The 20,485-nt window shown below is 33.2% G+C and overlaps 1 protein-coding gene across 4 annotated transcripts in view; it reads left to right on the forward strand.

Annotated features, from left to right (window-relative positions):
- LOC132700707 (homeotic protein antennapedia-like) overlaps positions 1-19,562 on the forward strand; it is a 227,053-nt gene extending 207,491 nt beyond the window's left edge. For all 4 annotated transcript variants that reach the window (XM_060668198.1, XM_060668197.1, XM_060668200.1 and 1 more), the window contains one exon: positions 16,072-19,562. In XM_060668198.1, coding sequence (XP_060524181.1) covers positions 16,072-16,322 — 251 coding nt within the window. In that variant the 3' untranslated portion in view covers positions 16,323-19,562. The remainder of the gene's footprint in view (positions 1-16,071) is intronic.
- The last annotated feature ends 923 nt before the right edge of the window (positions 19,563-20,485 follow it).

Genomic DNA, 20,485 nt, shown 5'->3' on the forward strand with positions numbered 1-20,485 from the left:
TGACTCCGGTTGCATTGGATTTCATTGAATTTAAAATTTAATTTATCTCAGACACTTCGGCTGTTCTAAAGGAGAAATTTATGTGATTGTTGTATTTATGATTATTCTAGTAGTTAATTAACCTGGTGGTCAAATGTAGCAAATGTATTGTGATATTTCTTTCGGGAACAAATGTCAAAATTTCTGACGGCTGCCATAGTTTGCGAGGATTATTTTCTGCACATAAGCTATTAAAATACTTTTTTTTTCTGCGAACCTCATTCAAAGAAAAATTTCTAAGAAATTTATATTTATCCCAGTCTGTCCGTAGTCTACTTCTTTTCAATTTTTTTAGAACAGTGTCACGTTGGTTCAAGTTTTTAAGTTTGATGTTAACCGTGTCCCTTAGGCTTAGTTGCACGGACTTCCCTTACAGGGGCATGTTCATCAAAAAGACACGTGATGAGATTACATAAAATCTGGATTTTTCTATCAATTTCATTTTCGTATATTATTTCATTCCAGAGTAAGTTTTCCGTCCATACCAAAAACAATACCACATCAAAATTTTTAAAACTCCGATATCGAACAATTCTGAGTGAAACTGGTATTTTAGCTTTATTTAATTCACTGTATATTAATTTATGATCACTAATGTCATCGACGTCAAGGACAGCGGAATTTTAAACCAATTCCAGACCACTTACAAATATTGCATCCAATAAAGTGCTTGTACTCTCTGTAACCCTAGTAGCATCATTTATTATCTGTACAAAGTTATAATTTTTTGAAGAAGTTAAGTTAATTTTTATTCCAATTAAATAAATTTATTCTAAAGTCGCCAAAGCAAAATATATGATTAGCAACTGGACACAAACTAGGGCACCAAAAATTCCCAAATGTCTGTAGAAAACCATAGTCTGGAAGATATTCTATTACACGTGAGAAAATCCAGCTGGATTATTACTATGAAAAGTCGATCTTCTTTGCCTTCTGTATTTTATTTTATGACAAATGAAATTTTTTTGTGATATTGTAATAAGAAAAATTTTCATATGAACATGGGACCTTAAAACATACAGAGTGGCAAACTAACCAAAACTCTTGCTTCGTTTTTGAGAAAAAAAGCAATTTATTACATGTTCCTGGACTTATTAACAAATCGATTAGAGTTTGAATTTGACACGGAAAAGTTGTATTTTTAGTTGCTAATTTGAAAAAAAAATTCCCGAAAGTCAGTGGCGTACACTTTTTTGTGAAAAATATTCGATAGGGTTATTAACATTAAATGAGCCTCTTACCACAACAAACCACTCTGCCACATTTCGACAAAATCGTAATATTTAAGATATTTGTTAAAAATTTTGTTAATTTTTTATGTGCTGCTCAAATTATTCAAATGTTATTTCTGGATTCCTTGTATATTTATATATGTAGTTAACTACAATGCTGGATAAATAATAAATTAAAAACAATGTCCAATAGCACTATTCAATGAGCATTTTTTGATGGGAAGATTTGAAACATTTGAAAGACTGGTCTAAATTTGTATTTACGTCCTGTATATGACTTAAAAAAATTTGATAAACAAACCTTATGAATCGGCTGAACTAAATGGAGCACTCCTTGCAATCAATTTATGTAATTTGTTGTTATTTTGTTTGTTAGTTTATCTCCCAGGGATTTCGTCTTTTCGCGGCTTTTATGTAAGTGACAATCGATAATAACAGACCTAGCGCCTACATTTCCCATCTCTCACCAAACCCAACTATTAACCATTCAGTGAAATTTATAAATGTCGCAGGTTCCCACAATCTTCAACGGGCGATCTCCGCGCCAGAACGAGTGTTTGTGCGAAAATATTGTTGCTTCTTCGAAACTCCCATTTGGTGCACTAATGAGCAGTTTCTTAGTTGGGTTGCACTGCCAACCAATTAGTCTTGGTTATTGGTATGCCTTTCGATATAAACACGGTGAGCTCGCGCTGTATAATCATGTAGTTGTTAATGTATCCCTCTTTTTAGATTGATAATAACTTCATAGTGCTTCTGATGGGTATGTGCAATTTGCTCCTGGTAATAGCTTTGTTAATGTCGTATTACGTGAGTTGATTAAATGATTTTATTTTTTCAAATAAAAGGGTTAATCACAAAGGGGTGTATTTTAAATTATAGAGTATAGGTGAGCAACCGGTTTCAATCTTAAGCTCAACTTTTTAGTTAGGTATTCTAAATGGTAATGAAGGAATGAACATAAAAATTTAAGAATGCTGAAACTGTATGATAAACTTTGGAGACTTTGGAACATTTATAAACATATAATATCAACCCAAAATATTTATTGTATAGCGATTATTATATTAAAAATTTCTGAGCATACTGATTATGAACAATTTTGATTGTTCATAAATTAATAGCACCATGACACATAATCATCAAAAATAGTAAATCTACCAGCTAGTCCCAAATAAAACAAAAAAGTATTTAAAAACCTGGTCTTTTGATTGCTCTACAACATTATGGAACCCTATACTTCTGAACTGTATGCTGTCAAAGTAGGGGTGTGGTTGGCTAAATTAAATATGTTTAAAAATTGTGTATTTAACTGAAGATTTGGGAAAAAAATCGATAATTGTCAGAAAAATGAATGTGTCTTGGTATCACGAATTAATCAATTTTCATGGATCACCCAACAATAATTATTTAATCGAATAACATCGTGGCAACATGGCCGATCATCAGGCTCGGAACGTCATTAATCATTCGGAAACGAACTCCGTACCAATTAAAGTAAAGAATCGTAGGTATTCCAAAATGGCCGTACTGTAAAACTCACATCCAAAAAGTCTCTGCTTAATATCTTTAGCAGACAGGTTGCTTATTATTCATGAAATAGAATCGTGCCACCTACTCCGTAATAAAACATTTGTATATGACAAATGCAAGACTTTGTGGTTTCTTATACGAATGTGATCTATTTTTGGACGTTAGATAAATTGTAGGCAGAGCGGTGGGCTGAAAAAAGTTGTAAATGTTGTTTTGAGATATGCATTTTTGTGATTAATTGAATTGACGCTGGGTACGAAATAGGTAAAGGGATTTATATTTACGAAAGCGAAACGCAATCGTGAAACATTAATAACAGCAAGGACTCTTTGAATGACATATAGTATGGCATAGCTCCCTTTCAATATTATTCATTCCAACATATTCTGTAAGAACTGTCTGGCGCCTTGTTATTAGTAATTAGCCTACTATTAATTAATATTCTATAAAAGTTTCAGCGTTATCTTTATTTTTAAAAGTGCGGTGTCAATATAACATTTTTGTGTCGCAAATTGTTTAGTGAGATTTTTTGTCATTTTCATGAGATTTATTTAAAATTATAGTAAAGCTGTTTGCTACCTTGTTAACAAACTAGATGCCCAAGACGTCAAAATTTGCAAAATCTGCCCGAATTCTAAATTCTCTTGTTTGTTAACGATTTGGATTTTCAAATTGTATATAATTTATTTGTTGGAGTTGGAGTTTTTTTTTGCTTGATATACTTTAAAATCTTAATCTGTACGTCCTGTCTATTTTCCTAATCAACTAAAATTTGCTTTTGCTTTGTATAATTTAATTAATAAATGTAAAATATTAAATCTTCCCACAACTACTTGCGCTTTTGTGGGTAATTCGTTATTTATTCACCTTTATTATCTTATTCCGTGATAATATATATATATATATATATATATATATATATATATATATATATATATATATATATATATATATATATATATATATATATATACGATACGATACAGCAAATTATATATATATATATATATATATATATATATATATATATATATATATATATATATATATATATATATATATATATATATATATATATATATATATATATATATATATATATTCTCACGTATTGATTCACGGATGGAAAAATGTGATGACACTATACTCCGGGATATCATCCGTTCGCTCGTTGAACTCCGACTGGAATCCTGCATCCGACTGGAATCCTGCAAATCCTGCATCCGACTGGAATCCTGCAGACGTTTCGCCAAAATCTCACTTGGCATCTTCAATGCTCGCGCTCCGAAAACACTTCGAACTTCGGAGCGCGAGCATTGAAGATGCCAAGTGAGATTTTGGCGAAACGTCTGCAGGATTCCAGTCGGATGCAGGATTTGCAGGATTCCAGTCGGATGCAGGATTCCAGTCGGAGTTCAACGAGCGAACGGATGATATCCCGGAATATAGTGTCATCATATTTTTCCATCCGTGAATCAATACGTGAGAATATATATATATATATATATATATATATATATATATATATATATATATATATATATATATATATATATATATATATATATATATATATATATATATATATATATTTGCAATTGTTGCTAGTGTGTTAGAGTCTGAAATGGAACTGAAGAAGCTGAACTGATAAACGTACTGTTCAAAAGCAATGTTTTTTATTTTATTCAAATGACGAATGGTCGTCCGCAATATTAAAATCGTTAAGTTTTTGTGTTTTTGTTTCAAAAAGTAGACTTAAGATAGGCGCAAAGCAATTACAATGATGTTTTAAAAATAATGACGGATAATAACTATATAGACTAATACTTTAAAGTTATTGTTGATATAGCCATGATGTTGTAATTGTCATGGACGTACTATTTACCGATTAGTAATTTACCTCTAGTACAAAACCACCATCAGTTAGTTTTTTTTTAACAAGTCATTAATTAAACTTGTACTAGCTATATAACCGTCGAAATGTAGTTGTTTATCCGCCGGCACATCCCGCAATAGGAATTCAAAATGCATAAATCACCACGCAAACGTCATCGTGATAACGTCGTGAGAACGTCATCTGTTAATTAATTTTAACGATCCCAGTTAGGCCGTTTTCGATATCTTCCATGATAACATGGCGGCTCGGCGTTTATTTTCGTCGTTCTCTGTAGCCGGAACGATAATCGTAGAGGGGGTAGCTAAGGGTGCAGGCTGACACAAAAACGAACCTAAGGGTAGAAAATAAGATGAATGTTCATTTCCGCTGCGAATGCAGACGTCGTGAAAAGGAAACCGGTCGACATGTGTGCAGAAAACGCTTCAAAGCACGCCGAAATTGGATTTTCGGATTTGATTTTGTTTTGTCTTTAAGGCCCGTGGGGGGTTTGTTCACGAATATGTTGGCGCAGTATCTGTTAAAACATGTTACGTCCTTATAAATGGATGTTTGTAAATCGACACTTTTTGATTTTGCCCTAAAATTGGTTTATTGCTTTATAAGTATTGATCTATATCACATGATGTGGTGTGGACACTTAGACACTTAAACAATTTAGTAAAAGTCTACATCAAATAATGCGCGTGACCTGCTCGTTATTTTTAAATGAACAATTTTGATATGTGGTAATACAAAAATAATTGGGCACATAGACAATGAAAAGTTTTTTACAAATTTATATTAAAAGCTTATATAGTCCTTAAATTCTGTAAATATGTAAATCTGTATTCTGTATCCTGAATGATTGGAAAAACTAAAAAAAAGGGAAAAAACAACAAAAATGCAAATCAGTCTCTCAGGAATTAAACGTTTGCAAATAGTTAAACGAAACAAAATTACACGCGACTTTTTTTAAGTAAATATCCTTCCTACATCTACGCATCTTTGCCAACCTATAGCGCAAGTCTCATAGAGCTTCATAAATTCTCTTCATAAAACTCAATACTCAATTATATAGTGATAAGGGCCATTAAGCCGAAAACACCAGAAAGAATCGTGCCCCAAATACCGAAAGGGTATCCAGGACCCCGTGTCAAAGCTGAGTTCATAAGTATCTCTTGTGACGTCGACACTGGTGCGGAATGTCAGAAATTGGAAACTTATTTTTGTAACCTTTTGAGGTAATAAGAACGTGCGAATATTACTGAGGCCATCTCTATTTCATCTCGAGTTAAAGAGAATTTTACAGTTCAGAATGTAGGATCTTTCCAAGAATCTTTCTTAAGATTCTATGCCTAAATTGAAAGTAAAAGGGGTAATCTGTACTACTAGCATGGGTAGTCACTTTTGTGTGGTGCAACTCTATTTTTTAATTCTTGAGTGGTTTGATCAATATACATGAATCCCTTCACAGTGACATTTAATGCGAATAACGAGGGGGCGGGGAGAATTAAGAGATGGGTCACGTAGAGTAGTGAAGTCATTACAATTGGAGATTGTTTTGAATATTTTTTTTTTGCGGCTACAATTGTTAATTTAATACAACGAATTCAATATGGCAAAGGTGTTACTTAATCCATCATATAATCTTAGCGTACATGTTTCTACTGTCGGTATCTCTCATTAGCTTTCCTGTGTCAAACGACATTGTGCTGGACTTATATTGAATCTTCGCTAATTTAAGTTTTACGTTAGCTATGAGAGGACTATGATCAGACGAGATATCGGCACCCGGATAAGCAGCGATCCTTTTCATATAGTTCCGAAATTGTTTGTTTATGATAACAAAGTCAATCTGATTTCTTATTCGATTTGGGTTACCTCCAGGTGCTGTCCAAGCGTCGAGGATGGAGCTGGATGTGTTTGATACAACAAGTTCTCCTGACAATTAATAAGTCGCCTCATCGTCAGATTTATCTGGTGTGAGTGCGTAAATCTGTATAAAATTCACGTTCAGTGGTTTTCCGGCCAATGTGATGATCATTACTCTTTCCGAAATTGCGACAAAGTCAAAAATCGATCCATTTAAGCTACTATCAACTACATGTTGATGAGATGTTGACCTTTGTAATATGACCTGAGCCAGTCCCTCGGACTTTATTCACGCCCATCACACTCAGTTTTAAACGTCTGAATGATTTAATAAGGTTGTGCATTTTTCCTGGTTCGTATAAACTGTTTACGTTCCATGTTGAAGTTCTTCGGATAACATTCAATCGGGATTCTTTGCATCCTCTGACTATCTAAGTTCTGCACGGGACTGAGTACCATTTCTCTATTTGTTTCTGCTATAATGAGGTAGTTATCTTGGGGAAAAGGTGAAATGTTGTGATATCCCGTTAACTTCAACACCATCTGGGAAAGACATTTCCTTAATGCCTGTTAAAACAGTTATACCGCTGTGACTTGGTCCCCAGAGCCTCGTCAGTTATCATCAGGTGATAGAATGGTGATTCTTATGATCGCCCCTTACACTCCTAATGTAATGCAGCCGTTGCCATGCCATGTTTTTAGTCACCAGAATGTTTTTATTCCTATTTGGTTTCTGGGAAATCGTCAAACGATTACTGCCACTTTGAGGAAAATAAAGGAATCGTGCCACATTCCTCGCGACTGCGGCCGATATGTGGCTTTCAGTTGCAGCGTAACATCCCACCTTCATATAACGCGACAATAGAAATAAGAAAAAAGCAAAACTTAGATATTTACTTCTCGCGTAACGCTTAGGCGGTTACCGCTTTAACATGTCATTTATGAATTTTCTGGCATGGACACGGCCGCTCGGGAGTTAAAGTCTCACATCAACCACGAACAAAAAACGCGCCGTATACACGTTAATTAGAGGCATCGAACTAATCAGAGTTTCGTGTCTGTGTTAAAATAAATCAAATTCAGAACGGACCGTTTCGAAAATAATTACTTGTCTTGTTCGGGGTACAGGAGCGTTCATCACGCGGAGGCAGCATCCCAATCTAATATCGTTAATTAGATAACTGAAAAACCTTTTGGGAATCGGGAGAATTTTAAAAAGAGCTCCCGACTTTATTAATGCGCGCTTTCCGCCGAAATTTAATCATAACGGCCGGCGAAATAGCAATCGCATGTTCGGACGAGTTTGTTCGGAAAAGTTTGCTTTTTTTTTATTGGTGGGTACACTTCGCATCCTACCTAATTAATTCGGAGCGACCGGTATTAATCTGTCGTACACAATAGTCTAGGTAAGTTGACAAAAAATAATATAAAGCTTTAGGTTTTATGTCGGATGGCAACTCGGAAATGAATGAATACTTCTTGAAGTTTCGCGGCAAGGTAAAAAAAAATTGTTAACAAACATCTATATATTTTAATCAGCAAACTTTCCTATACGAGATCTAGTTTTTTCAATAGTGCTCCTGCTATTTTGTGCCCTTCATTAAAAAATAGTAAATCAAGGAGTGTTACTCGATTTTAAGTTGACTTACACAACATGTTTCATTTATTGTGCCTAAATCACTTCACATTTTGGGCTTTATTAAACGTTGTACACTGGATTTCCAGAGTGTTCCGTCTCTCAGATTACTGTTCTGCTCCCTCGTGCGTCCAGATCTGGATTATTGTTCCTGTGTGTAGTCACCTTCGTATAACGTCCACATACAGGCCATAGAAAGAGTGCAGCATAGGTTCCTGCGGTATATATCATTTAAGGAGCACCATGGACTTGGGGACGTTGATTACTCTAAATTGGAAAACTCGCTCCAACTTACAACTCTTCAGATTCGTCGCATGCAGAGGGATCTCACCATTTTTTATAATCTCTTCATTCAAATTCCCATGGACCTGAGTTGTTATGTAAGATTGGGCTTCGCGTTCCCCCCCACCAGGCCAGAATAAACCACACCTTCCAGGTGGAGTTGCATCGTACTAACTATGGGCAGAGTTCTTTTCTTACTAGGTCAGCTGCACTAGCGAATCGCTTTTCTAACCAACTTGACTGCTTCCAGAGTGCAAGAATATTTAGGAAAGAACTTAAAGACTGTCGGTAAAACTATTCCGCTTTTCCTCGCAATGGCTTTGTATACCATTGTGTTGGTGCCTCGTTACTCTTATAAGTGTCGTTACTGTAGTGTCTACTAACTATACCAATATTTAATATTTTGGAAAACCATTGTTTGTCATATTAGGGTAAGGTCTTCATCTGTCTGTTTCATTCTGTTTTAATTTTGTTTTATTTTATTTTATTTTATTTTGTTGTTTACTATTTTGTTTATATGAATCCTATTTTATATTGGGCGGTTGGCCCGTTGATAAATTAATAATAATAATAATAATAATAATAATAAAATGTGTATATGATACCTCATATGAGAAAAAATAATATAAAGCTTTAGGTTTTATGTCGGATGGCAACTTGGAAATGAATGAATACTTCTTGAAGTTTCGCGGCAAAGTAAAAAAAAAAATTGTTAACAAACATCTATATATTTTAATCAGAAAACTTTCCTATACGATATCTAGTTTTTCCAATAGTGCGCCTGCTATTTCGTGTGCTTCATTAAAATATAGTAAATCAAAAAGATTCTCGTATTTTCCCACCTATACTGCTAATTTTCCAACAAAAAATAATTTTTTTGCTCGGCCACAGCAGTTTCCTTTGCTCGACTCCCATAATAGGATTTTTTCACCAAACTCCTGCGACTATTACTTACAAAGATGTGATATCTCGCCATCACAAATGAATCACGCGGTATAATATGCATTGTCTTTTTGAGATATAAAAATAACCTTTTCGGCAGATTTAAGTCATTTTGTTTTTTTTTTGTATTGTGATGTGATTATATTCTTACAAATTAAATGTGCATGTGGTTCATGTCGCCTCATCCACAAATGACTACTGTAGAATTGTCCAGCTTGGACAATTTCAAACATCTACGCAAAATTTGTTGATATAATGTTCCAATCCTAGATGTTAGTTTTTCTCAGCAGTGCTGAATACAACCTTCTGGACTAAAATGCGTGCATGAAAGTGATATTCGGTTGGTAGCCTTGCTACGGAATTCGACGAAAACAGACCATTGTGCGCGAAGTTAAAACAAAAAAGTGAGTCCGCGATTATAATAATTTGAACATAACAATTTTTTGAAAATTTTGTGTGCAGTCCTGAAAATTAAAATATAGAATCTACTTCTGGCGGTAGCAGGACTTCAACAGCCGCCGCTCTGCATCTTTTGGCAACAGCGATTAGTTGAGGTTAATATTAATATTAAGGAGTAGGAGAGTTGTCTTTCCTTTATTGTAGTACAAATTAATTAACGGAAATTTCATATATTTTCTTTTTTTTTTGTTTTGTCGCAAGCTAGTAGAGAGAATCCCAACTTTTGGAGAAAGTAACTTCCTAAACTAAAAACTTTATAACATACAAGTAAAAATACATTATTTATTCTTTCTGAATTAAAAAAAACGTTATTTTTGTTTGTTTCTCAACACAAATTTCATATTCTCGATGTGCTTCTGAACCTTCAAGGACGCTTGCATAATATCATCAGTTACATTATCAGTAGATCTTTTCCGATATTGCGCAACCAATTGCTTGGGGGAACCTCCCAGTCATCGTCGTCATTGTTTTTGTACTTCTCGACGTAATTTTATGGATTCTAGGATAGTGATGTTGGATGTTGGAAATGACTGGATCAAACGATACAAAAATATCTGCGGCAATATGTCTTAAGGCATTTTATTATGCCCTGATCCATTGGTTGGACGACCGAGGTGCTATTTGGAAGCAAAAACTGTAATCTTATGTTTGAAAGGGTTAGATTTGGATGAGCTGCACAATTGTCAACCAGAAGCAATAGTTTTCTATTCTGACGTTTTAGTTTTTCGTCCCAATCCTATAAATAATTATAAAAAATTGCCGAAATCATCCTCGCTCGCTGGTTTGACTTACAATGACAGGTAGATTTTTCACCTTCTTCATGCGTCTCGGTCGTTCATATTTACCAATAATAAGAAGTTTGCATTTTTCGCTTCCTGTCATATTTGCACAAACCCAAACGGTGTACCTCAACTTCGACTGCTTCCAACCCAAACACTTTTCTCCTCTAAATTTAAGGGTACGATCTGGAGTCAGTCATCTTGTAAAATAGTCCAGTCTCGTCACCATTGAAAATATCTGCAGAGCTGTAATTTGGTGCAATACTTATCCTCTAACCAGTTCATCATAGCTTGTTTGTTTACATGTCCTGCTTCACCAGAAATTTTTCCGACGTTTATGTTGTGACGAAGTTTAAATCATTCTAGCCAACCTGTAGGACAACTAAAATCCTCACCCTGTAATCCCCTGGCTAATTCTTCGGCTTTTGATTTCAGAACTGGACCACTTGTTGCAATATTTGTAAAAGAGCTTTATCTACATCTGAACGTCCAGGATTTCTAATTTTTTTTTAATCCAGTGTGATTTACCGTCACTTGCTTTCTTGATCTTTTCGTGATTACTTCAAATTGTAGATATTGTTGTTTTTGCAAATTTATTTTGTCTAGCAATTTTTCCGCCTTACCGGTGCCACTCTCAATACTTCTGATAATCTCTATCTTTTCTTTTACAGTAAAAGACTTGCGCCGATCCGCCAAAAACTCAAAAAATCGTGCTAGCCCATCTTTCCATAAAAAAATAAAATGGAAACTGTCGGCCGGACAATCACTTTTCAGAGAAAACCTCGCAATGATTACTGAAAAATCTCCGATACTTTATAACCGTAGAAGAAATTAGATATGGTACGTAATGGTACGTTATAAACGGAGTTTACTGTATCACCATTTGGGCTGTCAATAATTATACACACGACGAATTGAATTTGTTAATTATTTAGGGGTAATGTTACGAACTTCTAATTCAAATAGTTAACAAAAACTATAAGAAAAATTCAAAATAACTTTTTTGGCTTTGTGGAAAGCGAAAGTGCGGAATAATAATCCTTCACATTGTAACCAAATCTCATTAAAAACTGCCGACCTTGAATGTGTACCGATCTATGCTCCCTTATCGAAACCCATGTCTGCAATGTGTTTCCTGTTTTTGCGGATAACGAATCGCAAACGTTTGTACACTTTTTAACATTCTTCACAAGTCATGATTATTATAGAGCCCTTTTCGTCCACTTCTGGATATAATCCTCCCTACCGTAACTAATAAACAAATTCATATAATTATTAACAATAATTCTCGAATGGTAACTTTAACGTTTTCTTACGCCATCAGGGCGGGCTTCAATAAAGTGAACAACTGTAGAGTTTATTTTGAAGCATTAGTAATATCTCCATGAAAGTATTAAATTTGTTAGTTAAAGTTTGTAGTGCGATTTCTCGCATCATCATTTACACAAAATTTGCGGACGCTTTATGTAAGAAATATTCTGGAGGTCATGTAAGACTATTATCACGACAATATTAGTTATACTAACCAGTAAGCAATGCGATTAATTGATTGGTTGAGACATTGAAATCTCGCCCTGTCCATAATATTCACACTTTCGTGTTCACATATTCAAAAGTTTGAATTGAATAAAACTGAGCTTTTTGAAAACCCGCCTTATTATTTAAAAACTGATAATTAAAGCACCAACCTCAAAATTTCAGGTCATTAACGATTTTCCAGGACGATATCAATTCAAAGATAAGCATAATACAAACTATTGTTTAAAATTGACGAAAAATGTCGATGCCCTCGTGCCACAAATGAAAACAATCCATCATAATCCACACGAAACTTGGGCCATTTCGTGTTGTTACACCAGAACTAATCGTAATTATTACATGCACCGACTTTTTTTGTGTTTTCGAAAACCCAAAAGGAAGAGAATATGGTAGAATGATTTATACGTCATTTATAAACTCATTATCTTCGAATACGTATACCCCGGACCGCCTAGAGCCTAGTTTGATTGGCGTCACAAGGCCGTTCCAGCCTCCAATTCAAACTGATGTATATAATTATTTTTCGTTCGGCCGGGCGTTTTTTTCCTATTCTGTGGAGCTTTCTCTCTTTGAGTCTAGGTTATAATTTTTGTAATGAACTCTTCGCCGAGTTGTTGCCTCGCGGAAGATTTGAAAATTTGACAAAGTTTCCGTAAGCGTGATCAAACGTGAACGATACGCTCCTTTTAATCGAAAGAAGTGGGTTAGAATTAATGACTAGGTTCAAGGCTATGAGAACGTATTTAAAATTTTAACGTTGAATTTATCCGTTATACGGCGTGTCCGAAACATTGGCGTGGGTGATAGTACTGCTGGTAAAATCGTGAAAAATAAAAGCAATTTGGCAAATTGACAAATGTATTAGCAAAGATTTTGTTGAACTGAGATGGCTTTTACTTTAAGAACTAAAATTTCAGATTTTCACTGAATTATATATTTTTACATGACAATTGTTTCGACAACACCGGTGTTGTTGAACTTTTAGTTCTTATTTATTTTGAAAAATTTTGTTGGCGTTTTGTGCGCGGTTGTTTCAGTTGTTCAGTGTATATACTTTGTTCATTTATGCAATTTGTATTGACGTCGTTTCATATTCCAAACAGCGGCATTGGTGAAACTTCTACCGCTGCCAGTTAAGATTTCAGTTTTTGTTTATTTTGTTTTTGAAGGAGCGAATAAAAATATTTTTAAACATGCTTTCTTTCATTCGCCACCTGAACCAGTATTTCACAAGAAAACTAAGAAAACCCGAAATCTTATTAAAACCCAATTCAAACCAATCAAACCAATTCAAACCAATTCAGGCTTCCAGTGCAAAAACAAACGTTAAAGTAAATTCTACTTCTATGAATTGCCTATAATATGATGAACAAACAAATGAATTGTCTTCTTACAGATAATTTAATGTATGTAGATGTCGACCCTGTATAATGGTATAAGATATACAGGGGGATTCACTAATAATTTTAAATATATAAGTTGTAGAATCCTGATATCCAAACATTAAGATTTGTTCCGAATGATTTAGAATTCTTGCTTAATGATTTGCGTACTGTTTTATTTAAAAATGTAGAAGTTATTTTTCTTGAAAACTGTTTCACGTACCACTGTTATATTTGAAAGGAGATTTGTAAACTAGATTATGAGAAATAAACTACTACCAGTACTAGAGTCGTAGGACAAAGGGAACTTCTACGTCTTTGACATAATTGCGATTTTAGGACAATTTTTTGATTCAACAATACCATTATATGTGAATAAAATACTCTTTCTTTGTCACGATAAAATTATCTCGATATTTAAAGTTAAACATAGTTAGTAGTTAGTTGTTATCCGACGAATACATGTATTCAACATTTCAAAAGATACTGGTTTTCAAAAGAACAACTATAAAAAAAAAATTTATTACACGAAAATTTTGAAACGGGCCTTTAGTCTAAGTTATTATGTATAAATCTTAATATTTTGAGCTCAAAACTCTATTATTGAAATATTTTTAATTATTAATTAAATACCCTATTAGGCTTACTTAATATTATTACTTTATATTCTAGCTGAATGTCATTAAAAAATTAAAACATTTTATTAGATCGGTAAAACACCGCGGCCATATGAGAAAAGGATACTATGCAGTAGCAAAAAAGCCATTAAGGGGTTGATAGAATAACAAGTATTTTCATGAAAATGGCGCTTTGCTCCTGCAACAAAGAAAACTTGGGCATGTGAGAAAGCTCTTAGCTAGCGCCTATGTGAATTGAGTTTTTTGCAATTCATCTCATTTTTTCTCTCAGTGTAATTATAACTCTTGATGTGATATAGGTATTGATCACTGTCTCCAGAAAGTCGTATGAATTTAATGATAAGGAAAATTGACGAGAATGTCTTTTCAACAGTCACAAAATATACGTGGGTAAAAATCAGTTTGAAAATACTCATATAAGGAAGTATGTAGTATGATACATTGTTTATATTTGTTCCAATTTTACTAATTTAATTTAATTATAAGTTTGATTTATTTATTTTAATTTCAAGTTTTTTGCGTGCTATTAATATTCTATTCTATTTTATAAAAATAAGATTGGATATTTAAATAAATAAATAAATAAAACAAAATGTTTTCACTAAGGTAGCATAAATTTTACCCAAACGATGTTGCAAGTATAGAGTTTCTTCGAAAAGGAATTACATCATTTTAAGCAATCTTTAAAACATTATGCTGTTAGTTTTTAAAAACGTGAAGATAATTCTGTTACCAGACTAAATGAGCTTTGCAATAGATGTTTAGGAGTGATACATATTACGTAATGAATAAGATATCTGGACTTGCTGGAATTTTAATTTATCGATGACCATTGAGTCATCGTCATCTCTAATGTGTGTTTCATTAGTTATGAAGCCCAAGCAGCAATGAAAATTGTTACATAGGTTTATATTTTTCCTTTGATTAAGCTTATATTGCCTTGGGCAAAATAGACAGACCACTTCGTATAGTGTTCCAGCTGAATCTAAAGAAAATTTAAATATGTATTGTAATTTATTATCAATTATAACACGGTAGCTAATAGTTGTTGGTTTTAGTAATACTAATCTTTTTACCTAGAGTAGAATACGTACACAACAATAAAATATTGCTTTTTCCACGATTTCTATATTCGTTAAGTTATTTAACCCGATAGATTTGCAATATGTCTGTGTTCCAAAGACTCATTTTCGTCTTTTGTATACCGAAATAATTATTCAAAAAAAACTCTTTTATTTAGGAATTTATTATTAACGGATGATATTTATATAAAATTACAATAGTAAAGAAAACTTATTGTTTGGTTCGGCAGGGGACTATTTTGTGCACACTATAGAAGAATGGGCTATTTGCTTGGTTGGCTATCGCTCCCACCGAGATAAAAAGCTCTTCCTGTTTGACCTAGCGACTGTTTGTTGACCTAGGGACAAGACAATACAATAAAAACGTCCCAATCATTTTCGCCATGGATTCACGAAACTGACGAGCAATATCTTTATTGGATATTCTCTCCCAAATATATGACTCACAGCTATCCTCTAATGTACTCTGTGTTCTCTTCTGTTAACTATTGACTAATGACGATAAACAGGTGCAGAAAGCAACTCTACATATGTAGTACTGAAATCAGTAGCCACCAATAATAGTTAACTATGTATCTCACAAGATGTGAAATAACCAAAGTCTGTAGGACCCGTGCTTACGGGTTAACAACATTTTTCTTTCTTCCGAACATATACGCAACGTCGAATAGAGTTTTTCGTAAAACCTAATTTGATCAAGACTGTCACTTTGCACTATTTCGTAGTTTTGCTTTAACTATTTGCTACGCGATGTTTACTTTGCGTTTTTTTTTATTTCAGAACGAAAGCGAGGTCGTCAAACGTACACGCGGTACCAGACGTTAGAACTGGAAAAGGAGTTCCATTTCAATCGGTACCTCACGAGGCGACGGAGAATAGAAATCGCCCACGCACTTTGCTTGACGGAACGGCAAATCAAAATATGGTTCCAGAATCGAAGAATGAAATGGAAAAAGGAAAACAAGACCAAAGGGGAAGGTGGTTCGGAAGGGGGTGGCGATGACATTAGTCCTCAAGGTTCCCCACAGTGAACCAACCAAACTCGTTGGATGCGAACCATGTACCTAATAAACAACGTAGTCATTGCATTTGTTTTCTTCTTTTTAACGCGTTGCGACGTTAAGAAGTCGATCGACTTTTTCGGCAGGAAATACTCAAAAAAATAACTACACCATTGTGGGCGTTCGTCGCAGCGTTGCAGGAAAGACCCGGTGATAACTAAATATTTGTTAATTAATTTTTAAGCCAGGGTAGTCGAAAAATATCTAAATGAAACGTCAATTTTTTCATGCAAGATACTTGGTTCCCGTAATTAAATAAACTTTCATACAAACTGCAAGTCAACGGTACCTTTGTTTTATATGTTCTAGTAATTCGACGATTTTAGGTCTGCGTTAATCTAAGCCAGTATTCTTCAACTCGCGTTTCCCTTGTGAACGTTTATCATGGATTCACGTAAGCATCCAGTAACATTAATTTAGCACTTTTTTAACATTCACGTTAAAATAAAGAAAACAACTGTTCATAGTGACATTTAGTGAATTAATTAAAATTTAATGGCGTCTTCTAACGCAAAGCCAAGTTATTCCTCTGTTTAATTAATATTTCCATTTCGATCCACAAAATAGATAATAATCCAAAAATTCATCATTTGTATGCCCTTGAAAAGCTAGAAGTTGGCGGTTAACTTTTTAATGTTAATGGTTTGGTGTATCTAGATGGACGATTCACTATAGAATCATTTAACTTTTTTCCATAAATTTTATATTAGTGTTAATATTAATAGATGCTTGCGTCAAACCACCACAAGTCTCTACGTTTTTAAAGTTCCCATTAACACATATCCATTCAGTAAAAAGGAATAATAAAAATTGTTTTAAATAGTTTTTCTTCGTTCGATCGATTAAGAGGTAAAGATTCTAATTTCTTTCTTTGAGCTACTCCTCCTATAAATATAAATGTTTAACGTGATAACTTATATAGAGATTTGACAAAAAAAAGCATGAAAAATGAAATCCGGATGTTTTATTGAAGGAAGCATCTCATAAATAAATGAAAAATATCTGGAATGAAATGTTGAAGAACACTGTTACTTCAAGCAATATAAAAAATTGATATAACAATTAGCGTAATTTATACAAGGTGCTTCTAAATTCAGCTAAATTCAGACATTAAGGGCATCTTTTTCACGTTGAGAAAGACTTTTTGCTGTTAAAAATTGCCGTCAACAGTTTATGATTGATCCAAAGAGCATTGGAATTTAAAGGTTCCCACGAAATTATAACTATTTTTAGCTACACATTTTAATTAATAGTTTGTGAAGGACTGATTGCGAACAAGTTAATGAGTAAAAAGATTAAAAATTAAACCAAAAATTCGTTTTGTATTTTAAGATCTACCAGGGGCGTACCGCAAAAACGTTAAGAGCAATAAAAAGGCACCTAAAAAATATTTCCATTTCCTCTGAACCTAGGTATGCTTTAATTTTGTCCTAAATACCTCAAAAATGATAGGAGCTATAAGGGAAAACCGAAGAAAATATTGAATCTTTAAAATAATGTTCCTACAATATTGTTACCAAATCTTGAAACACCCGCAACGCCCGATTTTTTTTTTATTTTTGATTTAAAATTTAGGCTAGCCCATACAGATACCTAGTTAAGTGACTTAATTTTCACAAAAAAATATTTAACTTTCCCTGCAGGCTACGAACGCCCATACACACACACAACCGTAATGACCTCTTTTTCTGTGTATAATTAGTTTCGAATTAATTTACGCGATTTATATAGATCGATTTAAATAGTTTATTTATTATTTATAAATATATTGTAGATAAAAAAAAATTTTATATTATATTTTGTTTTTTCATTGTCCGCGGAGACTTTTTACGTTCTTAATTTTTCGTGTTTGATATTTTGTTTTTGGACACTCGCAAAAGCCTAAGGCCAGTGTAACGTGCAATTTTTTTGAAGTGAAACTCGCGATTTTGCAGATTTGCGAACTGCCAAAAATGTTTACGAAAAGGGTGAATTCCGATTTTAAAAAATTACTAGAAAACGATGCGCATAACACCAAGGTTCACTTGTTCTTTTCGGATTTAAGGTCAGTGGTCGCCATTTTGTTTTGGAAATGTGAATGTGGCCATGAGTTTTACGCAAGTTGATTGGAATTGATTAGAATTTGGAAAATATTCCAGTTGGCTTATGTGTTTTTAACCTTTGAGATGAGTAGTTTATTTGTACTCCTTTTTGATATCGAAGCAAGTTACATTGCTACTTAACCTAATTAAAAAAAACAAATTACTTAAATATATAAAAATCTTCAAATCAAATTGTCTACAAATAAGCTAACTTTGAATAAGTGTATGAAAACGTAGAATTGTTTACTTTAAAGTGTAGATATTTCGACTGTATGTATATTTGGTTAAAAAAAGTTCAAAAAACTTGTAAATAGTCCGGTCAAAGAGGATATGAAATATACGATATTATTAAAAGTACGCACTTTCATGCCAAAGGTAGAAGTAATCATTATCCATGTAGGATATTTGGTATAAGAAAGGAATACTCAAAAATACGTAATAATACTGTGAAAAATATACACTGAGTGTACAAGTAAATCATAAAGTGCGCAAACGTTTTAGCGAATAGTTTCTTATTTACACACGCCATTATAAAGGAAAACTTTTTTTTCCTATAAGCTACAATGGAATTCAAAATGTTTTATTTTGTGAATCTATTAGTGATAAACCAGTAACGAAATACGTAAATCAGATAACAGTGCTACAAAAGAGGTATACGTCTAAATAGACAGTTATTTTAATATGACAAATATTATTTAAAATATATTGTAAAATAAAACGTTAAGCAAGTTAAATAGAATCCAAAAATATTCGTTCTATTCAATTTCTGTTTCGTCGTTTTCCGGTCATATTATTCTTTTTCAAGGTATAATTTGGCTAACACCCGAAATGTAGGAGAAACTTATTTACACGCTATGAGAAGTAAGAAACATTTTTAGAGATCTTTTGCAGTGAAATGCTGTAAATTTGTACCTATATGGATAAATATAGAAATATAATAGTTATTTGTGCTGTGGTGTAATATTTTAGAAAGTTAGTTGACTAAGTTTTACATACATTTTTGATTTCGGAGAAATTTTTGTTTTTTTTTTTATTTTGTAAATCAAACGTTATTGTAATATAAATTTATAAATATTTTTAACCCTCGTATATAAATTATATTTTGAGTCTAAATACTTTAATACTTGGATTTCTGTCTTGTGGATTTCACCTTATATATACATTATATATGTATAAATAAATATTATTGTAAATTTATGCTGGCTTTTACATTTCTTTCACCTTTCAATTATAAGGGGCGTGGAAACTTCAAATATTCAACATTCTCACATCATTGAACTAAAAGTGTAATAATATGTCGCGTCAGCATGTTCGCATGGAATTGTGCATGATTTTGATTTCGGAATGCTATCTGTGTTAGTGTCTTTGCATAATTAGTGTACATTCGGCGACTCCAAGAGTCTCGCAAGATTTGAACCGAAAATGTAAGACGACCAAGGCTTTCAATCGGTTAACCGGCAGTGTGACATTTAATAAAACGAACGAAAAATTTTAAAAATATATTATAACCAATTACAACGAATTCTTTATGTACAGCATCCTTAAAGAAAGGTTCTTCTATCGAATCTTATTCCGTAATAAATAAAATAGCATTAATTACTAGTCCATAACATTGTAAAGCAGGTTAACATTCTAATTTCCGAAATATGACAAGATGGCCCCTTTTCCATATGAATTTTATTGGTTGGCATACCGTAAAGAGCTCCGCCTTGATGGTTCTTTTGACATTATGATCGATTGCTCTTTTTGACCAGGGAATGGGTCCTTTGCAATACTCGCTTATCGAAACACTCTGTTAGTCGCCGGTTTCTTTTTTATTGTTGCGAACTTTTTAACATATTTAGTTTTATGGTAACGTATCCTCATGCCCTAAAAGTAGGCTACCTGCAAATAACGTCTTATGACAATTAAAACTAATAAATAAAAGTTATAATTGTTACTAGTAAAGAGCGAAGATTTTTTAGTCATGATACATGCCCATCTGATATTTTCCTTGGAGTAACCGTAAGCTAGTTTTTTCTTATTTACTATGATCATTTCCTTTTTATCAAT

This window comes from Cylas formicarius, unplaced genomic scaffold, assembly GCF_029955315.1.
Source record: "Cylas formicarius isolate icCylForm1 unplaced genomic scaffold, icCylForm1.1 PGA_scaffold_4__25_contigs__length_36172078, whole genome shotgun sequence".
Lineage (NCBI taxonomy): Eukaryota > Metazoa > Arthropoda > Insecta > Coleoptera > Brentidae > Cylas > Cylas formicarius.